This window comes from Pipistrellus hanaki (genome assembly GCF_964339955.1).
Source record: "Pipistrellus hanaki genome assembly, chromosome: 1".
Lineage (NCBI taxonomy): Eukaryota > Metazoa > Chordata > Mammalia > Chiroptera > Vespertilionidae > Pipistrellus > Pipistrellus hanaki.
In genome coordinates, this window is record NC_140503.1 from 158,240,605 (window position 1) to 158,255,799 (window position 15,195).

At 44.3% G+C, this 15,195-nt stretch overlaps 1 protein-coding gene across 7 annotated transcripts in view; it reads left to right on the forward strand.

Annotated features, from left to right (window-relative positions):
- The window catches only part of SLC10A6 (solute carrier family 10 member 6), a 45,082-nt gene that overhangs the window by 10,908 nt on the left and 18,979 nt on the right, over positions 1–15,195 (forward strand). For 4 of the 7 annotated variants that reach the window (XM_084882240.1, XM_084882242.1, XM_084882245.1 and 1 more), the window contains one exon: positions 2,509–3,326. In XM_084882240.1, the coding sequence (XP_084738366.1) occupies positions 2,947–3,326 (380 nt within the window). In that variant the 5' untranslated portion in view covers positions 2,509–2,946. Of the gene's footprint in view, positions 1–245; positions 324–1,962; positions 2,232–2,508; positions 3,327–15,195 lie in introns of those variants that run through there. The other 3 variants (XM_084882246.1, XM_084882241.1, XM_084882244.1) reach the window with 3 other exon arrangements.

Below are 15,195 nucleotides of genomic sequence, written 5' to 3' on the forward strand. Positions count from 1 at the left end.
ATTAGGGGTTGTTTGTTTGTTTTCTTCACCTTTACGTCAAATAGTGTTTCACCTCTGCGCGGGTGCCGGTCTTTTGGCACGATGGTGCTCCAGACTGCTCTCCATCGCTCCCACTCAGCATGCTCCAGGGAAATGAGAGCAGGCTGAGCACCACACTGGGATTGCAATCCCGTCGTTATTTTATTTGCTTAGTAACCTTGGACCAATCACACAGCCTCACGAGGCCTTTGTTTCTATCTGTGAAGTGCGGAACCACAGCACGCACATCTCAGAATGGATGGGAAGATTCGGTAGGATCCCACGACCCGCCTCACCAGCTGGGGGTAAGGTTGTACCCCAAGGTATAGGTTTGCTCATATCTTTTTAAATTGTCTGGTTAAATTTTGAATTCCTACATGCCAATAAGTTTAGAATCCCCTACTTTAGATACCCTTTACAAATTAAGCAAGAACTCCAGGGGCTTACTCTTCCCAACTCTGATGGAGAGAAACTTGGAAAAGCCTGATCAGTCACCTGTAGGCTCTGGTTTCAGCTGCTATTGTTTTCTTTAAAAAAAAAAAAAAAAAAAAAAGTATTGATTTTAGAAAGAGAAAGGGAGAGGGAGAAAGCGATAGAAATATCAATGATGAGAGAGAATCATTGATCAGCTGCCTCCTGCCCACAGCAGGAGATCGAGCCCAAAACCTGGGCATGTGGCCTGACCTGGAATCCAGCCATGACCTCCTGGCTCATGGGTCAACGCTCAACCACTAAGCCAGGCCAGCCGGGCTCAGCTGCTACTGTTTTTGTTGGTACTTTTTGGCCCCGCCCAGTCTGATGGCCCTTATGCTGCCTCTGGTCCCAATGCTGGCACTCAGCATGGTTGCCAGGATGTGGCCTCTTAAGGTTACCCCTTTTCAGGTTGCAACCACTCGGTCCTTGTGTGACATCTGGACTGGATTCAGAAGAACGTGTCACCCGTCCAGACATCCCTTTCATGGTGGGCTATGGGACCTTGGTATCTTTTTCTGCCAATGGGTGCCAGTTGGAACCATCCTAATTCAGTTAAAACATTCTGATTACAGTAAATGTCATAAGGATTGTGGCCAAGGTCACATGTCCCTCTAGGAAGCTCCTTCAGTGCAGAGCGCACATGCCCCTTGCCTAGTAACCTTGTGCAGAGCAATGATGAGGACAACTCCTCCAGCTAGCATGTCTCCTGGAGGTGCTGACTCCACTTAACTTTGCAAATTCAAGTGGCTCTCCGAGGAACAAAGAAGGTCTGCCAAGGAGCTTCTTGACGTTACTTAGAAAGAAATGTCTGACCCCTTCTCTTATGAAATAACCTAATGAAAAAGTTCTGCTTCATCAGACACAGGCACCTATGCATAAAGCGCTTAGCATGCTCCTGTCACCCCGTAGGTACCCCCCAAATTGGTTCTTTCCCTCCTCCCCCCGCCTCAGCTCTACCACACCTCGGTGTTATGGTAGCCGGGTGCCCGGAGCTTTAACCGGTCCCTGCGTGTCCATTTCTCTGCGTGGCCCTGTGTGAACACACCTCAGATGGCTCTGGGTCCCCTCTGATGAGCTCTCCAAGCTGGGCATGAACGCTGGCTTGTTCTCAGCATAAAACAAAAGCTGGTGGCAGCCAGTCACCACTCTGACCTCTGGTGGCCTCCCGCAGGGTTCCACCTTCAGAGCTGCCTTTTAGGGTGCTGTGGCCAAGGCAGTTATCCCTCCTTCAAATAGATTTTATTTCACATTTGTATTCAACTCATACTTTTGTATGCAGTAAACAAGCCCGTTTTGTCATGAAGATTTGCTCATCAAACCATGAACAATGCATAGCCAGTCTCCCCTGTAGGCAGGCAGAGGCATTTATAAAGTGCACCTTGTCACCAGCCCATGGTGCCCCACAAATAACCTCCTGCTGTCTGTGAGAAAGGGCGTGGCCTCTGTGTTTTTGGAGGTTTCGTTTCACAGACCCGTGTTTTCCTCCTCCGGTTTCCGCCTGCGGTGCCTGGTGAGGACACACAGAGGGGCCCTGGGCCGTTGTGGTCAGAGGCTGACCTCAGAGGCCTCTCAGACTGAGCTCTTGACTGCATTCCTTCCTCCCCACCCCCACCCCGGTTCCCAGACGTCACCAGCAGGCCCGAGGGCGTGGTGTCACAAAGCCACACTATCTTCCAAAAGAAAGAGACAGCTCCGTTGCATTGTTTTGGGAACAGAAATGAGTTTCCTTGTTTGGTGAGGTATAATCAGGCTTTATATCACATTATTCTTGCAGGCATTTCGTTATTGACTTTAGACCACAAACTCTTAAGAGAAGTGGAAAGAAGAAAAAGGGAGACTAATTTTAAAGCACTCTTGAAACGATCCTTAGTATTTCCTACCATTTCCTTAACTGGCAGTCTTTGGCTTTAATACTTTCAGCAGAAATTCTTTGCTAATGCTTTGCTAATGACACAGAGCTTTGGTTTAATTGCCTTTGTTTTTTTTAAAAAAAGTTTTTGTTTTGTTTTCTCACAGAATTAGCCTCTCTCTCTCCGAAAAAAAATTGCATCCTGGTTCTTTGAAATCCCCATTGAATTTGGAGAAATTACATCTTGGCATCCACCCTCCTTTCCTGGAACACAATGTGATGCTGACGACACAGCCCGATCACTCCGCTTGACAATGAGTTTGCTTGTCTCGTTTCTCTGTAATATTCAGTGGTGAGTAAGACCAGAAGTGGAAAAGCCTTACTTAGCACAGTGTATTATATGTTTCATGGCCACGACAATTGCTTTTTACAAAGTCGTAAAGGAATTGATCAGATTAGGGTGAATCAACCTGGCCGGCCCATACCTATTGGAATGATTCTCCATGCGTGACTTCGCTGCAGTTATTACAAAACGTGGCAGGATAGACATGCCCAGCCGTCTCGGCAGATGCTCACTTGTAATGCTGCCTTAAGGAGATGAAGAGATGAGGACAAATTGTTCCAGCGGCTCAGCCTGCGCTGCCAACAGTTCGGAGGAGGAGGAGCTGCCAGTGGGGCTGCGGGCACCTGGGAACCTGGAACTTGTCTTCGCAGTGGTGTCAGCCGTGATGATGGGCATGCTCATGTTCTCGCTGGGGTGCTCCGTGGAGATCCGGAAGCTGTGGTTCCACTTCAGGAGACCCTGGGGCATCGCGGTGGGGCTGCTCTGCCAGTTTGGGCTCATGCCTCTTATCGCCTATCTCCTGGCCATCAGCTTCTCCCTAGCGCCCTTGCAAGCGATTGCTGTTCTCATCATGGGGTGCTGCCCGGGGGGAACCATCTCTAACATCTTCACCTTCTGGGTTGATGGAGACATGGATCTCAGGTAAGTTACCCCCTGCGAGCTCAGTCTTCCCCTGGTAGCATTTTGCCTGGGGGTGGCAGCTAACTGACACCTTTCGCGTTGAAAACTCTGCCAATGTTTAGGCGGAGATCCAAGTGGGAAATATTGAACAGAGACTTGTTCAGTCCTGGAAAGACTTGCCTTTCTGAGCTTCACATGGCTTTGGCTGTCCTCTGTTGGACTGGCAACTACTCTTCTGAGTGGAGGGCTTTGGTTTATATCTCCCAGGACATAAGCTGAGAATCCAGGAGCTAATGACAGGGACTTGGAAGCTGTCATGGTGATGGAGGTGGTGGCATAACCAGAGCCAGGCCTTGTAGCTCTACCAGCAAGTGATGCACCTACTTTATGAAACCAGTGTTTTGGAGACTGAACGAAGGTGTTCAGGGCCACGTGGCTGATGTATCCTGGTTTAAGTGCCGGCGATGGCCTATGGCAGTGTTTCCCAAAGTGTGGTGCGTGTACCCCCAGGGGTACATACGGGAAGAGTTTGGTGGGGGTACGCGTTGCACCGGAGTTTGGTGGGGATATGCACTGCACCGTGCTTAGCTGCGCCTAATTCTACATTCTCATGAGTACGAGGGGTACTCAGCATTACGAAAATTATAGAAGGGGTACACATACCGTATGTCAGTAGTTTGGGAGTTGACCTGGAGAGCAACATAAAGATTTATGACTAAAAATGCTCTTTCTTGTTGCTTTTCACATGCTTCCCATTCATCAGGAGAACCCCACTCCTTTCATGTAGGCCAGTGACCTTATTCCCAATCATGGTGTAAACAAATACCCTTAGGAGACATTAGACTTTATCACTCACCTATGCTTTAATGAGGATAAGTCAATCGCATATATATTGTGATGGGGGGAAAAGAGAGCATTTGAGGAAAGAATACAAGAGTCACAATTGAAAAAGTTGAAAGAGCTAAAAGCAGTATCTTCCTAGATTCTTAGCTTACTGATGAACAAACTGTTTTACGTCCTGCACAGGGAAAGAACCACTTATAAATGTAAATTTTCGTTGGATGTGCACATCATTCAGTTGAGATTAATTATTCGATGAATGAATGAATCAGAGGTGCTGACTGTGCTGGGAGTTGATGTTAGTGAGTCAGCTGCACAGGTGGGTGTCTCATTTCCTGCGTGTGCTGAATGGGCAACGTGGCACATATTCCACCTATATACATTTTAATGGGCACAGACCAATAATTAACTTTGATATGGCAATGTTTTAGTGACCCACTTATCAGAGATTTGGAAAGAATCACTTGATGCATTGCTACTAAAAAAAAAAAAAAAAAAAAAAAATGAGCCGCACAGATATGCATTGCTAATTTAAATACAATAAAAATGATCATTAACATAAAAATTGGGAAATGATAAATATCCTTTATTCAAAGTCCACATGTCAGCCATAAGTTTTGGAATTGGAAAGTTTTTGGAAAGAAAAAGGAAATATTTATTGAGTACCCTGAAGCAGATGCTTCACGTGTTCTCTTTCTCTCTCTTTTTTAAGTCATCATCTCTCTTCAAGACAATATGAGTTCTCATCATTGATCCCTTTTACTTCTTTCTGGGCTCATAATAACCTTGTACATGACCTTTTATTATTCTGAGATTTACAGCTGAGAAAATTGTGACTCAGGTGGGTTAAGAGCTTGCCAGATGCTACAAATGAGTATGGCAGAACTCGGATTTGAATTCACATCTGTTTCTCATCAGGCTGTAGCTGAGGCACTTTCTCCCAGGTTACTTACACACTATTAGGGGTGTCAAACTCAATCAGAGAAGGGGCCAAAAACTAAAATCCAGCCTAAGTCGCGGGCCGAATGGTTTACTGAACAGTCATAAACTGACAATGTCATAAACTGACAGCGGAGTGCAGTGATGACAGCGCGGTGCGGGCCACATTGCAAGGCCTGGTGGGCTGGATTTGGCCCACGGGCCTTGTGTTTGACACATGTGCACTAGATCTTCTGTTCTGAATAGGAGCAGAAATCTCTAAACAGTGGTCTCAACCACTTCTGTTCTGGGAAAGAGAACATTTACTACTTTCATCTCTTATTAGCCAACATTGTAATAAAAACACCAATGAGGAGGAAGTCTATAAAATAGAAAGCTCATTTTACTTCCCTTAATTAGCTTTAACTTTGGCCAAATGATTTAACCTGTAAGCCTCATCTCCTCATTTGTAAAATTGGGTTAACATTCCTCATTCCTCACAAAACTATATTTCAAGGAGAAAATATGTACATGCAGAATGCCAGGCACATAGTGGGTATGCCATAACTATTAGCAACTTTAACCTTTTTTTTTTTTTTTAATTTGATTTTGGTCTCAAATCAAACAAAACAAAAAACAAGCAAAAAATCTGTAAGAAATGACATTTTAAAAGTGGGACTAAATATTAGATTTTCAAAAGCTTATAGATACAAGAATCATAAAACTTTAAATCTCAGTAAAAACTGCAAAAAGAAAATTCAGTATTATTGAGTGAAGTAACATCCAAGTTCATTACTTTTCTTCCCACTTGATTACCAATAAAAAGAACTTTTCAGCAAAACTCAATAGATTGTCACAGATAGAAATTCTGTTTTTTCATGGTTGGTGAAATTCAGCATTTGGAACAACTAGTTCATTTTACATGAGGAAATTGAGATTTAGCTCTATGCAGATCACCCCAAACATGTTTTTCATGCCTTAACTCTGTTGTTCATTCAATCTATGTGCAGTCTTCCACTTGTTCATCCCATGCAGGGAATTTCAGAATCAACATGTTTGAACCAGTTTCTGCACTCGTTGAGTATCTGATCATGACACCTATGATTTTCCGTCACCCGGGCTCAACATCTGAGCATTCCCCTGCAGACTCCCTTCATTCTTCACCTTATCCACTCAACCTGCTGTCTAGTCCTGTACCCCATCCCCTTGCATGTCACCCACAGCTATTGTTTTCCATCTGTCCCCACTGCCATTACCTCAGGCCAGGCCCTCACAATGGCTTTATTGGCCCTTACGGTGTCTTTACAATGTTCTCCCCACCTTCAGTCTCTCCATCGTGGCTTTGTAATAAGCAGATAAGGCAGGTTCTGAGCTCCGATTGTCTATATTTAAATCCTGACGTGGGACCTCTTTTCTGTAACTGGAAGCCATAATACTTTCTTTATGATATTGTAAAGAGAACATGAACATGTGACACATAGAAAGGCTTCTTATCACCTTAGGTAGAAACTAAGCCAGGTCTAACCTCCTTCCCAAGGTCTAGTTCCCATTAACCCCTTAGACACAATTGGACTATAGTTCAACGGGGTACTCACTGTTCTCTAAACATACCCCACACATTTCTAACTTTCTTTTGCCTGGGAAGCCAACTGTTGGCCTGATTCCATCCCAAGTCAGATGTTTTTCTTCATTCTAACTGTTCTGGAAAGCAGTTGGCCCATATGTATGCAGAACCAAAGACATTAGCCTGCCTCCTGACTGAGCTCAGCTGGTCTTACTGGGTTCTCTCACATGTTTGGGCCCTGGCTAATGTAGACTGATATTAGTGGCCTCAGATGGGCAACTGGACTCCCCTTCCCCTGGTCTCTCATTCTCCAGCAGGCTAGCCTACACCTCATCGCAGGACAGAGGCAGGTTCTGAAGAAGAGAAAGCATACCAGACCTCTTGCGGGTTGGGCTTGGAATCCATTTATCATCTGTCATGGCTTTCCATTGATTAGCCAAAGCAAATTTCATGGCCAGTCCAGATTCAAGGAAAGGAGGAGTAGTTTATGCCTCTTGATGCAGTAAGCTGCAAGGTCATACTGCAGAGTGCATGGATGAGAAGGGGATGGGAACATTTTTGCAGCCTACTGTCCTGAGGATGGATAGAATTCTTGTTTTTGAGGGTAGGACGTGACAACTAAAAATCTGAGAATGTAGTAGTTAAGTGCACTACTCTGGAACCAGTAATTAGACCTGTTACTCATTGGGTCGTCTTGGTAGATTACATAAATTCTCTGTTGCCTTAGTTTCCTCACTTCTAAAATAGGGAGAAACCACCTACCTCATGGGTTGTTTTGAGGATTGAATGAGTTAATACATATAAAGTGCTTAGAATCTCACCTGGCACAATGCTATATGAGTTGTTGTTATTATTATTATTATTATTATTATTATTATGTGTGGCAGACAAAAGAACATTGCAGTAGGGGTCTGTGTTTCAGTCTCTGCTCAAAGAGAAGCTGGATATCAGTTTCCTCACTTCTGAAATCAATAGATTAGACAGGCCTATGAGGGTAAATAACACATATCATAAAAGTTACCATTTTAACCATCCTTAAGTGTAAAGTTCAACGGCATTAAGCACATTCACACTGTTGTACAATTATCCCTACCATCCATCTCCAGAACCTTTTTTTTTTTTTTTTTAATCTTTCATTAAACAATAACTCCCCCTTCCCTTCAGTCCATGGCAACCGCCATTCTACTTTCTGTCTCTATGGATTTGTCTACTTTAGGTGTCATTTATGTGAAATCACAAAATATTGTTTTCTCGTGTCTGGCTTATTTCACTTTGCATAATGTCTTCAAAGTGCATCAGTATTGTAGCATGTCAGAATTTCCTTTGTTTAAAAAGGCTGAAAAAATAATCTATTGTGAATCATCACTTTTTTTTTTTTTTTTTTTTTTTTTTGCATGTTGCATCACATTTTATTTATCCATTCTTCTGTCCATGGGCACTTGAGTTGTTGCCACCTTTTGGCTATTGTGAATAATGCTGCTATGAACATGGGTTGTAAGTATCTATTGCAGTCCCTACTTTCAATTATTTTGGGTATAAACCAGGAGTGGATCTGAGGTCTTTTCAATGTCTTGTGGCAACAAGAAAAGAAAAGCAAATGACCAAGTTTGTTTCCCCATCTCTCCACCCCAGTTTTGAATGTTTCTCCTGAAATTATTTGACTGAGATGCCTCTCCTCTCTCCCATAGCACCAAAGAGGTCATTCTTTCTTGTCATCTATTGGAAAGCCTGGCAATAGTTGGGATGCTTATCTGCCTCATCCACTAGGTCTGTAAGTTCCTTGAGGGTTTTTTTCATTTCGGTGTGCTCAGTGCCAGCCTGGTGGTGGTAGGTACTTGATAAACATTGAATGAATGACAAGGAACGTTTCTGATAGCCTGTGTATATTACACACGCTTCTCTTGAAATGCAATCAGTTTACTGCAACTCGACAGCCCATGTCTTTAGTTTGACGTTTGATATCTGAGGTCTATTTCCCCCTAAGGATGTATTTGTGTCATCAGCTGCAGAGGAATTCTGACCACTGAGCAGTTCAGTGGCTAACTTTGACCTTTGAACTTTAAAGAATCTCTTGGTTCTTCAGCAAAGACTCTGGAAATAGGACTTCAGATTCTTCAGGTTTGTCTGCCATGGTCTGATGGAGAACTGATCATCTTAAGAGACAAAACTTAGGCCCACATGGTGTGGCTCAGTGATTGAGCATTAGCCTATGAACCAGGAGGTCACTGTTGATTCCCAGTCAGAGCTCATGCCTGGGTTACAGGCTCGATCCTCAGTGTGGGGTGTACAGGAGGCAGTCAATTAATGATTCTTATCATTGATGTTTCTATCTCTCTCTCTCCCTCCCTCTTCTCTGAAATCAACAAAAACATATTTGCAAGGGAGAAAAAAAGAATACAAAAAATAAAAACAGACAGAATTTAGATTGAATCCATGTGACTTTGTGTTAGTTTCTGTAATTCTATGTTCCTTAATTTCTTAGTCTATACAATGGAAACGATACCTACACATACCTAGAGTATAGATGAGAAGAGACAATGTATCTAAAAGCATGAGACATAGTACTTAGCAGGTAGTGCTCAATAAATGCTGGTTATTGTTACTGAGAGGCAGCAGATAGGAGTAACATTTCTATTTGGGGATGGAAAACCTGGCCTCGAACTCTTTTCTAAGGCCAAGTCTGTTGACTCCATCTAGCGTACTCTATTTCCATCTGGCTAGCAGATAATTTTTAAAAGTTTTTCATTGGGAAGTACTTTCATAGATTTGAAGTTCAGAGTTTCTGATTTTATTGGTTTAAAATGGAAACATCTTAATAATTTAACCCCAATTGCTAAATGGTATACTTATTGATGTTATATCCTATATAATAAAGAGGTAATATGCAAATTAACCCTTATACCCTCACAAGATGGCTGCCTACAACCAGGCTGGCAGGGGGGTTAATGAGGGATGACCAAATGACTGAACAGCAGGCTTTGTGGGGCAACCAAGCCAGAGGGGGCGGGGAGAGTGGAGCATGAGGGGTAACCAAGCTGGCAGGGGGAGGGCAGTTGGGAGTGACCAGGATAGCAGGGGGGCAGTTGGGGGCTACCAGGTCAGCAGGGAGGGACAGTTAGGGGCGACCAGGCTGGCAGAGGAGAGCAGTTGGGGACAACCAGGGTGCGGGGGTGGGGGGAGGGGACAGTAGAAGGCGATCAGGCCAGTAGGGGGGCCAGTAAGGGGCAATCAGGCCAGCAAGGGGGGGGGCAGTTAGGGGTGACTAAGTAGGCAGGCAGGTGAGTGATTAGGAGCCAGTGGTCCAGGATTGTGAGAGGGATGTCCTACTGCAATTGGACATCCCCCAAGGGGTCCTCGGTTAGAGAGGGTGCAGGCTGGGCTGAGGGGACCCCCGTCCCATGCACAAATTTTGTGCACCAAGCCTCTAATTGTTACATAATGTGATTATATCTAATTTCCACATTTAAAGGGAGGTTCAGGATTTACTTGTTTGTCCAGACCTGCTGAATCTGTCTCATTATTTATTCTCTATAACAGTTTGGAGATGGTGATGCCATTCTTAGTGCAAGTGGAATCTTGTTATATCAAAGTCAGATTTTGGCAACGGTTTTTCTCTATGTGAATAGCTGAGAAACCCAGTTAGCCACATCCTCTGTTTAAACTGCATTGGGATTTCAACTCAGTAAAACCAAAGGTGGGACTTTCCACTGCACTCATTTGTGCTCACCATGTGCTTTCCCAGCCTTGTTGCCATTTATAACCGTTGGCAGGGCACTGGGATCCTCTCTCGCCATTCCCACGAGCATCATGGGCTTGAAGACTTGTGCAAGGATGGAGGCGGTAACCTGTATAGTCAAGGACATAGAATCCGCATGATGTAAATCTCACACTTCGTTTTCCATAGTCATGAATCATACCTTTCTGCTGTTTGAGCTGAAGCCATGGGGGACGGGGGAGGGGAATGGTATCCCATCTTCTCCAGGAGATCAAGTGACATCATATGGAATTCTTTACAAAACTTGGTCAGATGCAGAGCCAAGGAATGCAGTGCTGTCACAGACTCAGAGTTTGCAAATGCTTCCCAGGCACACTCTCTTCCTTGATCTGCTTTCTAGCTAGAAGAGGTCTTTGCTCAAAGCAAGCATTATTAACAGGATAAAAGGATATTAAATGTCATAGGGAATGAAATGTATGCAAGAACGGCTAAGGAAAGTTTGAAAGAAAAACTTATGAAAAGTGTCTGCTCTATCATTTATGAAAACACTGTAATTTAAACAATTTGTATTTGCTAAGGAAAAAAGAGCATTTTGAGTACACTTGAACATTTTATGCCTAATGAAGTTGGCACTTCAAGTTAGTGGACAGTTGTTAATGTAGCAAATAGTGTGGGCACCCTTGCCTCTCAATAGGGAAAGCAGTAGAGTAGCTTCGTGCCTTACACCGGATATAATATACCTTTTAGGTGAGTTAAAAAGATCAATCTATAAAAAGGTGAAAAGTGGGAGCAATGTTTAAATAGCCTCAGGGGAAGAGGAGTCTCGAACAAGAAACTCAGAAGCCATAAAAAATGGACAGATTTTACTGTCTTAGGCTTAACTATTTATTATGGCAAAAGTCATATACATAGTCAAAAAGACTACAGATGATGATATATGTACCCTAATTTAAAGAACTCCTGCAAGTTGAGAATAGAAGAAATCAGACAAGCATGGGTATTTAAAGAGGATCTCCAAGAGGCCAGCAAGCATGACATATGACCTTGTTGAGAGTCGGTTGTGTAACGAAATAACAGCGAGATGCATTTCTTAAAGTTCTCATGGGAATTATAAAAGACCGGTCACACCCAGTGGAGGCAGGATTATGAAATGCAGCAGTCTTTTTCGAAAATAATCTGGTACTATCTTAAAGTAAAAGACTTTTTGACATAGTAATTCCACTTTTGGAACTGTATTCTACAGAAACACTGGTAAAGGAATTATTTCAAGTGAAATATGTCAGAGAATGTTTGTTACAGCATTGTTTACCATGCAAACACATTCAGAGCCATTTTTATTCATCATTAACAAAGCGACTGAAGAAATTATGGCGTATTTATACTGTGGTGTACTCTGCAATTTTTAAAAAGAATGAACTTAGTCTGTGTGTGATGTCCTGAAAGGATGGATGTCTATGATGTGAAGCGGAGGAAAATAAAAGCAACCTAGCTGCAGAGCGACATGTATTATGTGATTACTCCAAAAAGAAAAGAAAAAAACACAAAGAATAAACCTCTACTCATTGAACAAACATGTTTGAAACAGGACTGCTTAATAGAAAAATAAAAGAGGGGAAGGGATGTTTACAGATACTTCTGAATGACCTACGTCTGGGTTTCTGAAAAGGGCACCAATCAGATAAATAGCTGCTCCTTAAAATGTTACATGTTGCCCAGCTGGTGTGGCTCAGTAGAGGAGCATCGACCTATGAACCAGGAGGTCACAGTTTGGTTCCAGTCAGGGCACATTCCCCAATGAGGTTGCGGGCTCAGTCCCCAATGAGGGGTGTGCAAGAGGCAGCAGGTCAATGATTCTCTCTCATCATTGATGTTTCTACCTCTCTTTCCCTCTCCCTTCCTCTCTGAAATAAAAAAGAATATATTAAAAACGTAAAAAAATAAAATATTACATTTGTACTCAAAAGAGCAAGATTTTAATTATGTTTTCATAGAAAGTTTCCATTCCTCTGGATTGCTATAGGGGGCATCTACCATTTGAATTCAGTGTAAAAGGGTCACATTGCTAAGATTTTCAAGTCTCATCTGCAGTCACATGACCCATGACGGAGGAAGCAAGAATATTTTGCAGCACCAGTGTATTAACATGTTGGTTTATCTTTTGGTTCATAGATTTATTCAGCAAGGATGTAGTGAGCTCCCCCGGTGTTTCTCAGCATGAGGCTCTGCCAGGTTCCTAGGGGTCAATAAGGTCCTTGCCCTCTAAGAGCTCACAGTCTGGGGCCCAGCGACAGGACGCAGCTCTCATGCAGGTGCAGAATGTGTTTTCTAGATTGTGAGTAATTTTCTAGCATGTGAGTAATATCAGAACAAGGGTGTCCAGAGGGCAATGGCAGCCATCCCCGGAGGAGAGCAGATGGGTGGTACACAGCACTGCTGAGGATGGACAAGCCCATGGCCGGCCAGAGTTGGCCAGGAAATGCTTTAGGTGCCCCCATGCAGTGTACCCATAATGCTAGATGTAGGGCAAAGCCCACCCAAGTAAAAATATGACAGAGAAAACCTCACCTACCCAGACTGGGAGCAATACTGCACAGTCCCCTACAAAGATGGAAGGGACACTTATTTATGAGAGGCCCAGTGCACGAAAATTTGTCTACTCAGGGGGATCCCTCAGCCTGGCCTGTGCCCTCTCGAAGTCTGGGGATGTCTACCTGTTGGCTTAGGCCCACTCCCCAAGGTTTAGGGCCTAAGCTGGCAGTCCAAACATCCCTCTGGCAGCCTGGGAGCTTTTGGGGGATGTCCAACCAGGGAGCAGGCCTAAGCCGTTAGTCAAACATCCTAAGCGCTGCCGTGGGCTCCTGCCACTGCTACTGCGCTGGTCAACCATGAGCCAGCTTCTGGCTGAGCGGCACTCCCCTTGTGGAAGCGCACTGACCACCAGGGGGCAGCTCCTCCACTGAGCATTGCCCCCCGGTAATCAGTGCATGTCATAGTGGACCAGTGGTTCTGCCATTAGGGTAAATTTGCCTATTACCCTTTTATTACATAGGATTATTATTATTTTAGGAAATTTATTGTTGAAAGTATTACAGATGTCCCATATTTTTTCCTCAATGACCCCCTCCATCGCACACCTTCCCCACTTCAGTGCTTCACCACACTTACTATTTTTATTGTAGAAAACTTCAAATATATGAAAGTACGTAGAATAGTGAACCCCTATGCACTTCACTCAGCTTTGGAAGGGCCCCCAGTCATTACCAACATAGGATCCACTCATTTCCTCTCTGCTCCCCACGCGGCACTGGACTCAGGGGCCTGGAGTGGAAGTGGATGAAGTCTGACTTCCCCCCGGGGTTGCACTGTGTGGTGTGCTGTTTGCCAAGCTCATCAGGCAGAGCAGCGTTCACTGTGTCCATAAATAGCTCCTAAGTCCTTCAGCAGATTGTGTAACATTTTTCCGGCAGTTTAAAGATAAATAGTTCGTTGACCTAGAGGATATCTCATTTCCATTTACCTCACTTCCCCTCATTCTTTCACCGGCTCTATCACCCAGAGAGGGAGGAAAACAGCTTGGTGGTTGCAGGTGGTGGTGCAAGGTGGAAAGACTCAATTTGGGGAGGAGACACCAGAAATTGGAGAAAAGTTGGGTGGCACTAAATTCACTTCTCAGGTTCTCATCCTGCATTTTGCCTTTAGTTGGAAGCTCTCTCTTCTTAGCTTTCATGGAATGAACCTCCTGGCTCTCACCGCTTCTCTGGGTTTTCCCTACATGCCATGTGCTCTCTCCTGCTTCCCAGGTCAGAGCGGAGGCCAGGGGGGAGCCTTCCAAAGCTCTGCTCCCAGTTCCTGGTCTCTCATTATACATGCTTGTGCATTTTATATATACACTAGGGGCCCAGTGTACGAATTCGTACACCTTGGAAGGAACTGTGGGCCATGAGGCTGTGGTGGGCACAGGGGTGGGTCTTGGCCCATCCTCCATGTCCCTGCCTGGCCCCTCCCATCATGGCCTCTGGTCCCCTGTCTACCCACATCTTCACTCCCGTCACTGCCACTCCCACAGGCTGATGGCGCTGGCCCTGCTTGCACCCGCTGATGGCACAGAATGATTGGGGCCAGTGCCAGAAGCATGTGTGAGCAAGGCCAGCACCATTACCAGGTGCAAGTGGCAGCTGCTGCCCAGATTGCCCCTCAGGAGCAGGGGAAGCTGGAGAAGCCCTGAGGGGCAATTGGGGCTGGCAGCTGCTGCTAGCACCTGCTGACGGCTTTGAGTGATTGGGGCCAGCTCCAGGCGCCAGCAGCAGGTGCAAGCACCTGGTGGGACTGCGACACATGGGAGCAAAGAATTTTCAGTAACCACCAGAGGCTCGCCCCAATGACAGTGACCAGTGCCCCACCTTGGTCTGGCGCCCCCTGTTATCTGCTTCACCATCCCGCTGCAGCTCACCCTCTGATGGTCAGTGCACGTCATAGTGACTGGTTGTTCCGTTGTTCCACAATTCAGTCTATTTGCGTATTAGGGATATATATATATATATATATATATATATATACACATACATACACACAATATATGCTCATGTATTTCATGTATACATGTATTTATGTATTTTAATGTGTAACCAAGTGCTTTTCTCCAGTTAAAATAAGTAAAGACAAAAAATATGACCCTACATATTTGGAAAAAATAAAAACAATATATTACAAATGTATGAAGCAATAACTTATTTTATACAGTGTAATAAAACCACAGTAATCAAGATAACAGACTACCAGAAAAAAGACTGAACTACTGATACATGCTAAAACATGGATGAACCTTAAAAACATGACAGATGAGGAGATGAATC